Below are 13,188 nucleotides of genomic sequence, written 5' to 3'. Positions count from 1 at the left end.
ATGGAATAGATTATATAGTCAGTTTAGTTTATATCAATGTCTGTTATTTCAGCGTTTAACGTATATAATGTGTTTATATTAACCAGCAGCCAATAAGTGGCTAATAGGGCTATTGGCCATTACTATGGGGGAGTGAGGCTTGTGGGGGAGCCCGTGTTGGGGGTAGGGGCCTCGGTAAGTGCCAGTGACATACCAAATAAGACATAAGTGAACTCTAAAGTTTAATGGACATAGGTGGGAGTTCAAAGATTGATCCGCTTTTGAGATCTCATGAGTATCTGCAGAGATTTCTGAGGTTTTCTTAGGATCTTTAATATAAAAGGGTGTTGGAGACCCGGGTACAATATCCCACATTGTAGAGTCCCACCTATTCCTGAGCCACCATATGCCTTTTGTCACAGAATGCCGTGACGGTCGCCATAGTCTTGATCATCTTTACAAAAAATGCATCTTTAGAATGTTCCGTGGCTGGAACTTCACTGCATTTCAAACACTAACATTTCAGGGATGAGACCTCAAACTTTGATAACTCATAACTGGTGCCTGCTTCTTCTGCGATAAGGAGCTGCCTCTGTTACCAAATTGCTTTAAGACCACTTTGGCAGTGTGTGGGTTAGCGCGCAGCATCCATTGCTCCATGCCTGGATATGGCGACCTGCTGCTTTGCCATGTGTGTGCCTCTGCAGACACGCTGGAGGTCGTTCCGTGTAAGACGGCAGCTGGACCACAGGCAGAGTGCCGTGGCGTTTATCCACGCTTTGTGGAGGGGATGCAGCCAGCGACGGAAGTACAGGAGACACATTCAAGATATCACGCTGCTCCAGGCCCTGTGCAGAGGCTACTTGCAGCGACGGAGGTACGGGGGGGAGGGATGGGGACGGACATGGGGGGCAGTGGTTTTAAAGCAGTAATGTGCTCTTCTCACCGTGAAATGTAACCGCCTTCTCTCATTTTTAGCATTGCTGCGGTTTGCAGCAACCCCGCTCATTAAGAAAAAAAATTGAATTTTGTAAATATGAGTTGCCGAAAATTTGTCTCGTGGGGAGATTAAAATGGCTGCAATCCACTAAGAGTAGCATCTGTTGCATACACATATACATATATATATATATATATATATATATATACATAGATATATACATAGATATATACATAGATATATACATACATATATATAAAACAACTGTAAATATTACTGTATGTTCATTTGCATGTCTTAGACAGGTCTGCAACCCTTGCTGCAGTGGAAGCGCTGTATGCTGGGCGATAATGGGGAAAGACAGGGTTGCAGACCTGTCTAAGACATGCAAATGAACATACAGTAATATTTACAGTTGCTTTATGCTTTACTGTGGAGGGTTTTTGTCACTTTTTTTACCCACCATAACCTTAATAATAGTGGTGATTACCTAGTCTAGTCTCAAACCTGCTTAGCCATTAAGACCAACCTCACACTGATGATACCCATCAAGGTTGAAACATGTCTGTGAGTGGGTTTAATGGCTTTGCATCTCATCCCAGCCTCTGTCTAAAAGCTGTGTTTAAAACAGCATGCATTGGCTTGAGGATTTGCTTGTGTAATACGAGCTTGAGACAAAAGGTGGCACTGAGTGTTCATTTGCATGTCATTTCCCAGTATCCCTTGCTGCAGTGGAAGCGCTGTATGCTGGGCGACAATGGGGAAAGACAGGGTTGCAGACCTGTCTAAGACATGCAAATGAACATACAGTAATATTTACAGTTGCTGTATGCTTTACTGTGGAGGGTTTTTGTCACTTTTTTTTACCCACCATAACCTTAATAATAGTGGTGATTACATATATATATATATCTGTATGAATGTATATATAATAGTCTGATTTCTGATTAGCTAAGCTTGTTGACTACTGTACCTGTGTGTACTCCGATGTATCATCCACGATGTAACATTAATGAAAAGAAAGAAATGGCGGGTGAGCAATGTCCGCCACCATTCACCCACATTAAGAAGGCAGGTGTTGCCATGGTAACAGATTATGCCGGTGAAATATGGTAATAAACAGATGCAAACTCGGCAGAAAATCAAGATTTAGTTGAAATGAAACATTAGAGATTAACACGGCAGGAGCTGCCAAGGTGTCACTTTTTGTGACTTACTACCTGTGTTATGTTCTATGGGATGTTACACATTCGTCCATCAAGTTCAACCTACGCTAAATGTGGATGACAGATACTTTATCCTATAACCCTATTTACAGTATATTGATCCATAGAAAGGCAAACAAAAAACCCCAGTAAAATATCATCTAATGATATCTCATTAGGGGAAAAATAAGTCCATTCCTGACTCCAAGAATTGGCAATCACATTACTCCCTGGATCAACATCTTTCCCATGTATACTTATTTGGTATATCCCTGTATTTCCTTTCTAAAAAGATGTCCAACCTTTTTTTTACACATCTATTGTATCTGCCATCACAGTCTCCATGGGTAATGAATTCCACATTTTCAAAATTATCATATCCCCTCTTAGCTGCCTCTTTTCTAATGTAAAAAAATCGAATTTAGCTAGCCTCTCCTCATAAATCAGATTATTTGTCCCATGTATTAATTTGGTGGCTCTTCTCTGCACTTTCTCCAATTTATAATGTCTTTTCTAAGGACTGGTGCCTACAATTGTACTCCATATTAAAGGTGTGGTCTTACTAATGCTTTGTAAAGGGGCATAATTATGTTTACTTCCCTTAAATCCATTGGCCATTTATTGTAAGATAAGATCTTGTTTGCCTTTGCAGTTACTGCATGACTTTGGGCACTATTGCTGTACACTATTTTGTACATTAACCTCTTGTGTGGAACCGTATCAAAGCCTATGCAAAATCGAAGTAGATCACAATAATTTAGTATTTTCTATAAATACTTTTTAGTGTAATTTTCAATCCCCAATATAATAGTGGTTGGATGGTAATGTTAATATAATATCCGTCTTACCAGGTACAAGGAGATGGTGTCTGAGAAGAGGAGACAGGAAGCCCTTGAACGAGAAGAGGAGCATAAATGGAGACATGACAACTCTGATGGCATGCAGAAGGCAGAAGAAGAGGAGAAAGGAGGGAGAAGGCAGAACGAGGTGGGGCAGGGGGAAGCAGAGGTGATGCCCGAGGAGAGCCTAGAGAGCAAGGAGAAGCTGACAGAGTAAGGACCTGCAGATATGTGGCATATCGGTCTGTGTGTACTTGTATCTGTATGATTCACTTATCAGAGAGAGTGACTGAGCATGGACTTCCCTTCCATCCATTGCCCATTTATTGTAAGATAAGATCTTGTTTGCCTTTGCAGTTACTGCATGACTTTGGGCACTATTGCTGTGTACAAGCACTCCTAAATACTTCTCCATCAAGGATTCCCCCAATTTATCCCCATTTAATTTGCAAGTCTCCTGTTTATTCTTGTTTCTCAAATGCATAACCTTACATTTATCTGTATTAAACCTCATCTACCATTTACCTGCCCAAGTTTCCAGTCTCCCCAAGTCCTTCTGGAGAGAAATTACATCCTGCTCTGATTCTACTACCTTACACAATTTAGTATCATCAGCAAAGATTGCGACTTTGCTCTCGATGCCAACCTCAAGGTCATTAACAAACAAGTTAAAAAGCAGGGGTCCCAGTACCGATCCCTGAGGTACTCCACTCACGACTTTAGCCCAACCTGAAAAAGTTCCATTTACGACAACTCTATGTTGTGTATCCTTCAACCAGTTTTCAATCCAGGTGCAAATATTTTTAGAGTCCAATTTGCTTTATTTTGTACAGTAACCTCTTGTGTGGAACCGTATCAAAGCCTATGCAAAATCTAAGTAGATCACAATAATTTAGTATTTTCTATAAATACTTTTTAGTGTAATTTTCAATCCCCAATATAATAGTGGTTGGATGGTAATGTTAATATAATATCCGTCTTACCAGGTACAAGGAGATGGTGTCTGAGAAGAGCAGACAGGAAGCCCTTGAACGAGAAGAGGAGCATAAATGGAGACATGACAACTCCGATGGAGTGCAGAAGGCAGAAGAAGAGGAGAAAGGAGGGAGAAGGCAGAACGAGGTGGGGCAGGGGGAAGCAGTGGTGATGCCCGAGGAGGAGAATCCAGGGGAGAGCCTAGAGAGCAAGGAGAAGCTGACAGAGTAAGGACCTGCAGATATGTGGCATATCGGTCTGTGTGTACTTGTATCTGTATGATTCACTTATCAGAGAGAGAGGCTGAGCATGGACTGGTCATGTCTGCGATATGTTTCCTGTATAGTAATATATATTTTTCCTTAGTAAAGGAATGTATATTTATTTATAATACATACACCTTCAAAATGCAGAAGTATGTATATGAATTTGTACATGCATACAAATATATGTGTGTGTGTGTCTGTGTATGCATACAAATAGGGGGTATATATACACATCTGTGCAAGGGGGTTGAAATACATGGATGAGGGGGGGGGGGTTGGAAATACAAGCAGGGTGTGTGTATATATGTGTGTTGTTTCACCTTCCAGGAACAAACTCCAGAGGAACCCGTCCAAGATCAGCGAAGCCAGCACCATCCAGAGCTCCTGCGACTTGGCGGGAGGGAGGAAGGTACATAGGGAGGGGGAGGGAGGAAGTTATATCAGGGGGAAGGGAGGGAGGAAGGTACATCAGGGGGGAGGGAGGGAAGAGTGTGAGCTGTGTGACGTGTCAAACCCTCTTGCAGCGCTCACATGTTACACCCCCCATTCTCTCACCCCATCCTCAACCGCAACCCGCTTCTGTCTCACCCTCCCTTCTCACTCGCCCCCTTTCTCTCTCGCCCCAACCTTTTCTCTCCCCCCCACCCTCCCTTCTCTTTTGCCCCGGCCTTCTCTCTCGCCCCGGCCTTCTCTCTCGCCCCGACCTTCTCAATCCTCTTGGGTAACAGAGGGAACACCTCCTTGTTGCCGTGGTAACACTGATCCCTCCCTCAGAACCTGGGAAACCATCACTTCGGGGTGCACGTGGGGGACCTGATCAGTGAGACGTCCTCGGTGCCCGTTGTCATGGAGATGCTCTTAGAGTACCTGGAGATGTACGGCCTGCACACGGAGGGCATCTACCGGAAGTGTGGGGCAGCCAATCGCATGCGAGAGCTCAAACAGTCCCTGGAGAACGGTGCGCTGGGATTGTGAGGGAACCGGGGGAGGCACACATTTAGGGACAAATAAGATATTATCATTTAAATGTGCAATCCCTGGCAGTTCACAATGAAACTACATTTTTGTAAAGAATGTCATTTTCCTGTAACATACAGTAACTGGGCTCAAAGCAAAACATTGGCTGCTGTCATTATTTGGGAAATAAAGCATTTAAAGGAGGGAGGATGCTTCTCAGCAGTGTTTACTCAACCTCTGGCCACCCTGTGAGAGCCAATAAAGATAAGGGAGGAGGGGGCTTTGCCTGTGCAAACTCCTGTTCAGCACATGGTGAAATCAGACAAAAGGGAAGCCAGAGGAAATCGCCCCCCCCCTCCCAAATCTCAGCTCATCGTGTTTACAAAGGAACTTGAAATAATGAATAATAAATACTTATAGGTGTTATATATTTTTGTTTTTTTAAAAAGGCATAAGTCACCCAGGTGTGACCCCTTAAACATCTCACGGTCAGTAGTACATTTTGGTCCTAGGAGGGACTGACCCTTTAAACAGTGGAATAATATACAGGCAGTCCTCGGTTATCCGACACAATGCGTTACTCAAAATGGCGTTGGATAGCGAAACGTTGTAAAGCGAAACACGTTTTCCCACAGGAACACTGTTTAAATGAAAGGTTCCGTTCCTGAAGGCATTTTTAACACTAAAATACACCAAATATTTTACACAGGCAATAAGATATGCAGCACACACATACATTATATAGTGTATATACTGTATTATATATATATATATATATATATAATATAACATAATAAATAATATATTATGTAATATAATATAATATTATATATATGCTCTTACGACGCTTTGCAACGTTGTTTATGTGTATATATATATATATTTATACATACACACATACACATAAACAACGTTGCAAAGCATCGTAAGAGCGCTGGATAAGCCGTTTTGGCGTTGTAAAAATGAACATAGGTATGCATTGCATAGCGCTGGATAAGCCATTCGTTGTAAAGCGAAGCGCTGTAAAACGAGGACTGCCTGTAATCGTCTTTAACACATTTAATTACTCTTAACTTTTTTCCTGGCAGACTACACAACGACACACTTCAGCTTACCAAAATGTTTTCATAAGGCCAGGTCCCCGCTGGCTACTGCAGCGACCGCTGTGGCGGACGCTGCAGGGACAAGAGCCGCCCCACAATGGGGCCGGGCCCGCTGCGAGTTTTTGAGGTACACATGAAAATTGAGATAGGAACTAGCGACAGAGCGCTAGGCCACGCCCACCGGCGGTTTAGCCAATGAGGGCGAACCTGCCAGGTGATGTCACGGCCGCGCCCCAGTAATGCCCCCCCCCCCCTGTCTTTCCCCTTGCAGCTCTCTGTAGACCGGAGAATTCGCAGGTGCGTGCAGCGCAGGCAGCGTGGCCGCAGCCTAATACTTATTTTTGTGAGGAGAAAAAAAACAATATTTCCATGTATCTAAAATGTTTTCTCTGTATTTGTGCTCCGCGGATAGTGCCTATAAAAGGGTGATGGGGATCGGTCATTACAAGTCCTCTTGTTTTCTCACATGTTTTCTGTCTCCCTTCTGGACAGACCCCAGCTCTGTGAAACTGGATAATTACCCCATCCACGTCATCACTGGCATCCTGAAGCAGTGGTTGCGTGAGCTCCCGGAGCCACTCATGACCTTCGCTCAGTACAACGAGTTCCTACGAGCCGTGGGTAAGTGCAGAGAGGAAGGTAACCCTCCCTCTGTAGAGTCGCGGGGCTTAGTGACAAATTGCAGAGAGGATCTCCACTGCAGAACACGAAATCCTGGATGGGCAGGAGAGATCTACAGTACCTTTGTGCTTTATCCTATGGTGGGAGGCGTAGACTCCATTGGCCAGAGATACTTTGTCACCCTGAGGTGAAAGGGAGCGATGCCGTATGCGCCTTATTTTTGGGTCACACTCAGTGGAACATCTACTCGGTCTGTTTCATTTTAATGTTGGAGGGACAGACTCCACCGGCTAAAAGTCCCTTTTGTTTGTGTCACTGTGGAAAGGGAGATATTGCATGGGCCATAGGCCTCTTATCTCTGTGTTAGACTTGGTGAACAGAAATCCTTTCAGTCTTTGTCACTCTGCTGGTGAAGCGACAGACTCAGTGGGCCATAAGTTATGTCTGTACGTCTGTCAGCTTCAAGTTGAGGGACAGACCACATGGGCCATAGGTCTCTCCTGTTTGTCACTGTCACCCAGTGGTTGGTGTGACACACTCCATGGGCCATAGGACTATTATGTCTGCCTCTTTTTACCAGGGGTACGGACTCTGGGTCAGGCTCAGTGGGACATGGGTGCCTTCTGTCTGTGCCACTGTCACCTGCAGTGGGAATGACAGGCGTCATGGTCCATAGTCCCCTTTGGTCTGTGATGCCCTGCAGTAGGAGAGTCAGACTCCAGGATCTGTGCCACACTAGACGAACAGACATTTACTTCTTTATCTCCACTAACCCTTGTAGCGCCTGAGGGGTCTGCCATGCACTGCAGAACAAGGTGTCCGGCCTCTCTAGCACTGAAGGTGTTTAGTAAACCTCTCCCACGTCTCCGTTACCCATCTATTGCTTTGCCTTCTCCCTTTAGAGCTCCCTGGGAAGCAGGAACAGCTGTGTGCCATCTACAAAGTTCTGGGACAGCTTCCCCAGGCCCATTACAACACTCTGGAGAGGCTGATCTTTCACCTTGTCAAGTAAGATGCAGGAGAGGTTGCAAACCCCTTTGTGTGATTGCAGGGGAGGATGCAGACCTGTAGTGCTCAATGTCAGTGTGCTGCTAGGAGTGTTCCTGGGCATACAGGAGCGGGCCCCAACTCTGTGTTCAAATGAGTCCCTCACTTGTCAGTGTATTGTTTTAATACACATAATATAATTTTAAATCTAAGATTTAATCAACCTAAATTCTGTGTGCATCTCCCCGGAGATAATCAGTCTGTAGACTTTCGTACACTTTTTAAATGGCTGTTTCCTCTCTTATAGACGTACGGATGAGGCCTGCATCAGAGAATCGGGGATTGTGTGTGTTATTTATTCCCAATACTGTATATATGTATTATTTATATGGCATTATATATATATATATATATATATATATACACACACACACACACACACACACACACACACACACACACACACACACACACACACACACACACACACACACACACACACACACACACTTTGCCTTTAACCCTTTAACCCCAAGAGGACTTGCTAAGCAATAGCAAACCCAATGTATTGTCCCCCCCACAGACCACAGATGGAGAGAATGTATTGCTTTGCACAGGGATTCCTTCCTGTGTCTTCCTGCATATAGTGAGGTGTGGCTGTGTAACCACAGGGCATTTTCCTCATATCTGTAAGCAGTGCTGGCCGCTCAGGAATCACATTAGTTAGGAAGAATGTACAGATCCATTATAGCAAGGGTGCTCAACTCCAGTCCCGAAGCCCCCTCCCCCCCCCCCAACAGGTCAGGTTTTCAGGATATCCCAGCTTGAGCACAGGTGGCTCAGTCGAAGCCTCTGATAGAGCCACCTGTGCTGAAGCAGGGACTGATTGAGCCACCTGTGCTGAAGCAGGGATATCCTGAAAACCGGACTTGTTGGGGGAGCTTGAGGATGGGAGCTGAGCCCCATTGCATTATAGGGAAGTGCAGAGATGAAGAGGTGCATGTTACAGTGCTCTAATAACTGGGCAGTGAGGGTCACACCTGGAAGGCTCCGTCTGCTAAGCAGCCCTGGAAACACGGGCTCAGATAGCCCCATGCCTGCTGAGAGCCCAGCAGGGCAATGCATTGTGGGGCATTCTCTAACGCCACCCTATTTTGCAGAGTGGCTGTGATGGAAGATGCGAACCGCATGTCCTCAAATTCCTTGGCCATCATCTTCGCGCCCTGCCTCCTGCGCTGTCCAGCCAACTATGACCTACAGACCACCCTGAAGGAGGTTTCCAAAACCATCACGTAAGGTTTCGATTATGCCGGCGTTTTTTGGTAAAATCACAGCCTAATTCAGGCGCCCGCCTGTCCCTTTCCTTCCGCCCATTCAGGGCATGTTATTTATTTGCTTCGATATGAGCTGTTGAAATATTGAAGGACCGGGAAGTCAGAATGTCGCTCCCTCCCAGGCCCAGCGCAGTCTCAAAGTTACCGTCGTGATCTGCGCTGCTGCAGCTTGAGACAATCAAGGGAGCAAAATACTGTTATGCGCTAAACTCGTGTAGGTTTTATTTGGGGGGGGGGGGGTTCTGCCTTAAAAGAGGTAAAATCTTCTCGAGCAATTCAGCCCGGATAGGGGCCTTGGTCGGAGGCTGCACCCGTTGTAAACGGATTAAGGGAAGGGGAGTCTAGTGGTTAATTCACTGCCTTTGAAGTGGGTGTGCAGTGCCGGCACCATGTGACCACCCAAAAACTGAGATAGTAAGCTCAGAAGACAAGCTCCTGTGTCTGACGCTGCGGTGTGTAGTACCGGATAAGACGACTTTCTCGTATGATCTGCACAGTGATTCTGTCCTATCCCCGTGGGCCCTGCTGTCGCACTTCAGAGCTGTAATCTCCCGTGTTCTCATGTTTCCATAAGAAATGTTTTTGTTTTCCAGCTAATTGACCAAGTCGCAAACTAATGGTTTCCTGCCGAAGAATTCATTGGGAATACATTTGTGGGGTTTTTAAAGGGAACTTGGGGGAAATAATGAAATAAAACGGGGTGGATATTTTGAAGACTACGGTTTGCCCATCTCAGACGGGGTTAGGGATGCCACCTCTATTCACCCCTTCCTTGCCAGAGGGGTCAGGGACTTGTTATAAAGCAAGGGGTTAAGTGGAAGGCTCTGTAACCCGATTGTCCTTGTGCTTCCCCTGTAGGTGTGTGGAGATGCTGATTAAGGAGCAGATGAGGCAGTACATACTCAAAATTAAGGAGATTGGCATGATGAAAGCAGCAGAGACACAAGCGCTGTGTAGCCTGTCCCTGCTCAAACACAACACGGTGAGTACCCCAAAAAAGCCCTGCAATGTAATGTTTCTGTGGAGGAGGCAGTCACGCAGCCCCTTCTGTGGATGAGATTCCAGACACTCACACGGGGGAGGAGGGGGGGGGGGGGTTAGGGGTGGTGTCCCTCTAGATGTGGGGTCCCACACACACTCAGGGACCCCCTCCAAGATGGGATGGCGGAAACTCACATGGGGGCCCCCTCTGAGTTGGAATCCCAGAAACTCACACCCTTGCAGTTAGGGAGCTGCCCTTTAAAGTGGGAAGTTTCTCCTTGAGTCCCGGTCTAAAAGAACATATTGTAAGTTGGTGAAGTAGTGAGTCGTTGCTTCAGTGTTCAATGCTGGCTATAGAAGCATCTCCTGTATACGCCTGTATCCCCTTCCATGCACGGGAGGGGTTATACATAGATACATTTTTTTAATGAGTTAATTCTTGGGATATTTGTATGCAAAACCCGACTTCCACATCAGTATTCTGCTCCCTGAAGACAGTTTTCCTTTCTCTGACAGCCTTGGCCTGTACATTTAGGATTTATTTCTCCTTATGAAGGGATCCTGGTTGCTCCACACCGCCCTCTCCCTTGCACGCCTGGAATTGCTTCTCCCGCGGTTTGGAGCACAAGTTGGGTTTCCCTGTGATAAGAGTGGAATCCAATAATACTTGTCACATATTTATTTTAGTATAGCTATCAAAGTTTAATTTGACTAAATACCAATATTACATTCATTTTTTTTTAGGTGGAATGCGCCCCGAAGGGATCTCCGTGTTCTAATATTCTCTGAATATATCCCAGGTAGCACACACCTCTCTATATTAATACTCGGTGAGTTATGTCTGTCTATCTCTCTGTCTATTTCTCAGTCTATGTGTCTGTCAGTCAGTCTGTCTCTGTCTCTGTCTGTGTGTCTGTCTGTGTCTCTCTGTGTGTCTGTCTCTCAGGCTCTCTTTGTGTGTGTCTCTCTGTGTGTGTGTGTGTGTGTGTTTGTGTCTCTCTCTCTCTGTCTCTTTCTTTCTGTCTCTCTGTGTCTCTCGCTCTGTGTGTGTGTGTGTGTCTCTCTCTGTCTCTCTCTGTGTGTTTCTCTTTCTCTCTCTCTGTGTCTCTTTGTGTCTCCCTCTCTCTCTGTGTCTCTCTGCGTGTTTGTGTCTCTCTCTCTGTGAGTGTGTCTCTCTCTCTGTCTCTCTCTGTGTGTGTCTCTTTCTCTCTCTGTGTCTCTCTCTGTGTTTCTCTTTCTCTCTCTCTGTGTCTCTTTGTGCCTCTTCTCTCTCTCTCTGTGTGTGTCTCTGTGTGTGTCTCCCTCTCTCTGTGTGTGTGTTAGAATCACGGCTAGGCTCCGCCCCCTGACGCGGTACACGGCGGTGCCCGCAGCGTGCGCAGACCCCTTTCTGCGCGTGTGCGCCAGCCAACCAGAACAACTTATTTAAGGAATGAATCCATAAATAAATCAATGAATTGGGCACGTATCAATGCACACCAAGGGAGGAGAATGAAGTATCAATATATCAGAAAATATTTTAATTCCCATTCAATGTTCATACCCCTTGGATGGACTGGATCTAAGGTGAAAATCCAATACATTTCTCTTCGATTGAGGAAATTAAGTCTGTCTCCTCCCCTGGTATGTGGAGACACATGTTCCAAACCAGAGAAATTAACATTAATTATACCGCCTTGCAAACAGCTTGAGAAATGTCTGGATACTGGATGAGACAGATCATGTCTTGTGATTAACCGAACATGTTCAGATATCCTAGTTTTCAAGGGTCTGATTGTACGACCCACGTAACGTTTGCCGCAACCACACCAAAGTGTGTAAACGACAAAACTTGTATGACAATTAATAAAAGTTTGAATTTTATAACAGTTTTTTGACTGTGCGCTTTTTACTTTTTTTAAAGGTCTGGCATACTGACAGAAATTACAATGGCCGCAACAGAAAAACCCATTGGGGCTGCCACGGATATGACTACTCACTAATGGACTGAAATACACTTGGGGAAATCGATGATACAATCGTTTTAGCTTTTTTGAAGACTATTCTTGGTCCTTCTTGCAGAATACGTCTAAGATCTGCATCTAGTTTTAATATGTCCCAATGGTTTTTTTATGATGGTACGGATTTGGTTAGCTTGTTTATTAAATTGTGTAATGAATAAAGGTTTCTGAAAACCCTGTTTGATGTCTTTATTGTGAGTTTTATAACAAACTAAATATTTTCTATCAGTGAATCTAGCTTGTTCAAATGCGGATTGTATATCATCCATGGCGACCATGTGGTCCGCCACCGGACAAAATCTTGTCGCCCGTGGCGATCGGGTTTGTTGACCACTGTGTATTATACATATATAAAATCAATGTCAATCTCTCCTGAGCTTGTGTTGAACGGAGTACATTTATAGCGTGACCCATGTCATTGTCCTGTAAGAATAAAATAAATAAATACGTTTTGCTTCACCCCTGCTCAACACAAAAACTTAAATTTTCATAGAACCGTAGGTTTATTTCGAAAAGTACTGTGTGTGTGTGTGTTGACCTCACTAACCAAACCAAAAAAAAAAAGCCAGAACCCATTAACCAGTGTCAGGATGCCCCCTCTTAACAATTTCCAAATCAGCAATCCCGCCTGGGATCTTACCTGATCCGCAGTTCCTCAAGGTACTATACGGGAGGGGAGGTGTTCCCTACCTGTCTTCCGATGTCCCCCGTGGGAAACTTGAGTCAGATCTGGAAGAAAGCAGAATAGGTTATTTCGGTGTAGGTATAGTGCAGTTAAGATAAAACAGAGAGAGTGGGTGAGGGTGACAGACAGAGAGTGAGTGAGAGGGTGACAGAGAGAGAGAGAGGGTGGGAGAAAGGGACGGTGGGAGAGAGAGAGAGAGGGTGGGAGATAGAGAGAGGGTGGGAGAGAGAGAGAGAGAGGGTGGGAGAGAGAGAGAGAGGGTGGGAGAGAGAGATGGTGGGAGAGAGAGAGAGAGAGAGAGAGAGAGGGTGGGAGA

The 13,188-nt window shown here is 45.1% G+C and overlaps 1 protein-coding gene across 1 annotated transcript; it reads left to right on the top strand.

Moving 5' to 3' along the window:
* Positions 1-3,063: 3,063 nt before the first annotated feature.
* Positions 3,064-12,364, top strand: LOC142475649 (unconventional myosin-IXb-like). The gene is made up of 10 exons (XM_075581422.1): positions 3,064-3,176; positions 3,950-4,165; positions 4,532-4,613; positions 4,979-5,162; positions 6,757-6,885; positions 7,788-7,893; positions 9,033-9,164; positions 10,065-10,188; positions 10,932-11,017; positions 12,091-12,364. The coding sequence occupies exons 1-9, from the start codon at positions 3,064-3,066 to the stop codon at positions 10,974-10,976; spliced, it is 1,131 nt and encodes a 376-aa protein (XP_075437537.1). The 3' UTR covers positions 10,977-11,017; positions 12,091-12,364.
* Positions 12,365-13,188: the final 824 nt, after the last annotated feature.

The sequence above is a fragment of the Ascaphus truei genome, unplaced genomic scaffold (assembly GCF_040206685.1).
Source record: "Ascaphus truei isolate aAscTru1 unplaced genomic scaffold, aAscTru1.hap1 HAP1_SCAFFOLD_1304, whole genome shotgun sequence".
In the NCBI taxonomy this organism is placed as follows: Eukaryota; Metazoa; Chordata; class Amphibia; order Anura; family Ascaphidae; genus Ascaphus; species Ascaphus truei.
This window is presented reverse-complemented; position numbering and strand designations above follow the sequence as displayed.

Bases quoted from the DNA above. Each gene is read 5' to 3' on its own strand.
- LOC142475649 (XM_075581422.1), top strand. From the start codon at position 3,064: ATGCAGAAGGCAGAAGAAGAGGAGAAAGGAGGGAGAAGGCAGAACGAG. The intron at 4,166-4,531 runs GTAAGGACCTGC...TTCACCTTCCAG, and splicing joins AGCAAGGAGAAGCTGACAGA to GAACAAACTCCAGAGGAACC. The intron at 10,189-10,931 runs GTGAGTACCCCA...ATTTTTTTTTAG, and splicing joins CCCTGCTCAAACACAACACG to GTGGAATGCGCCCCGAAGGG.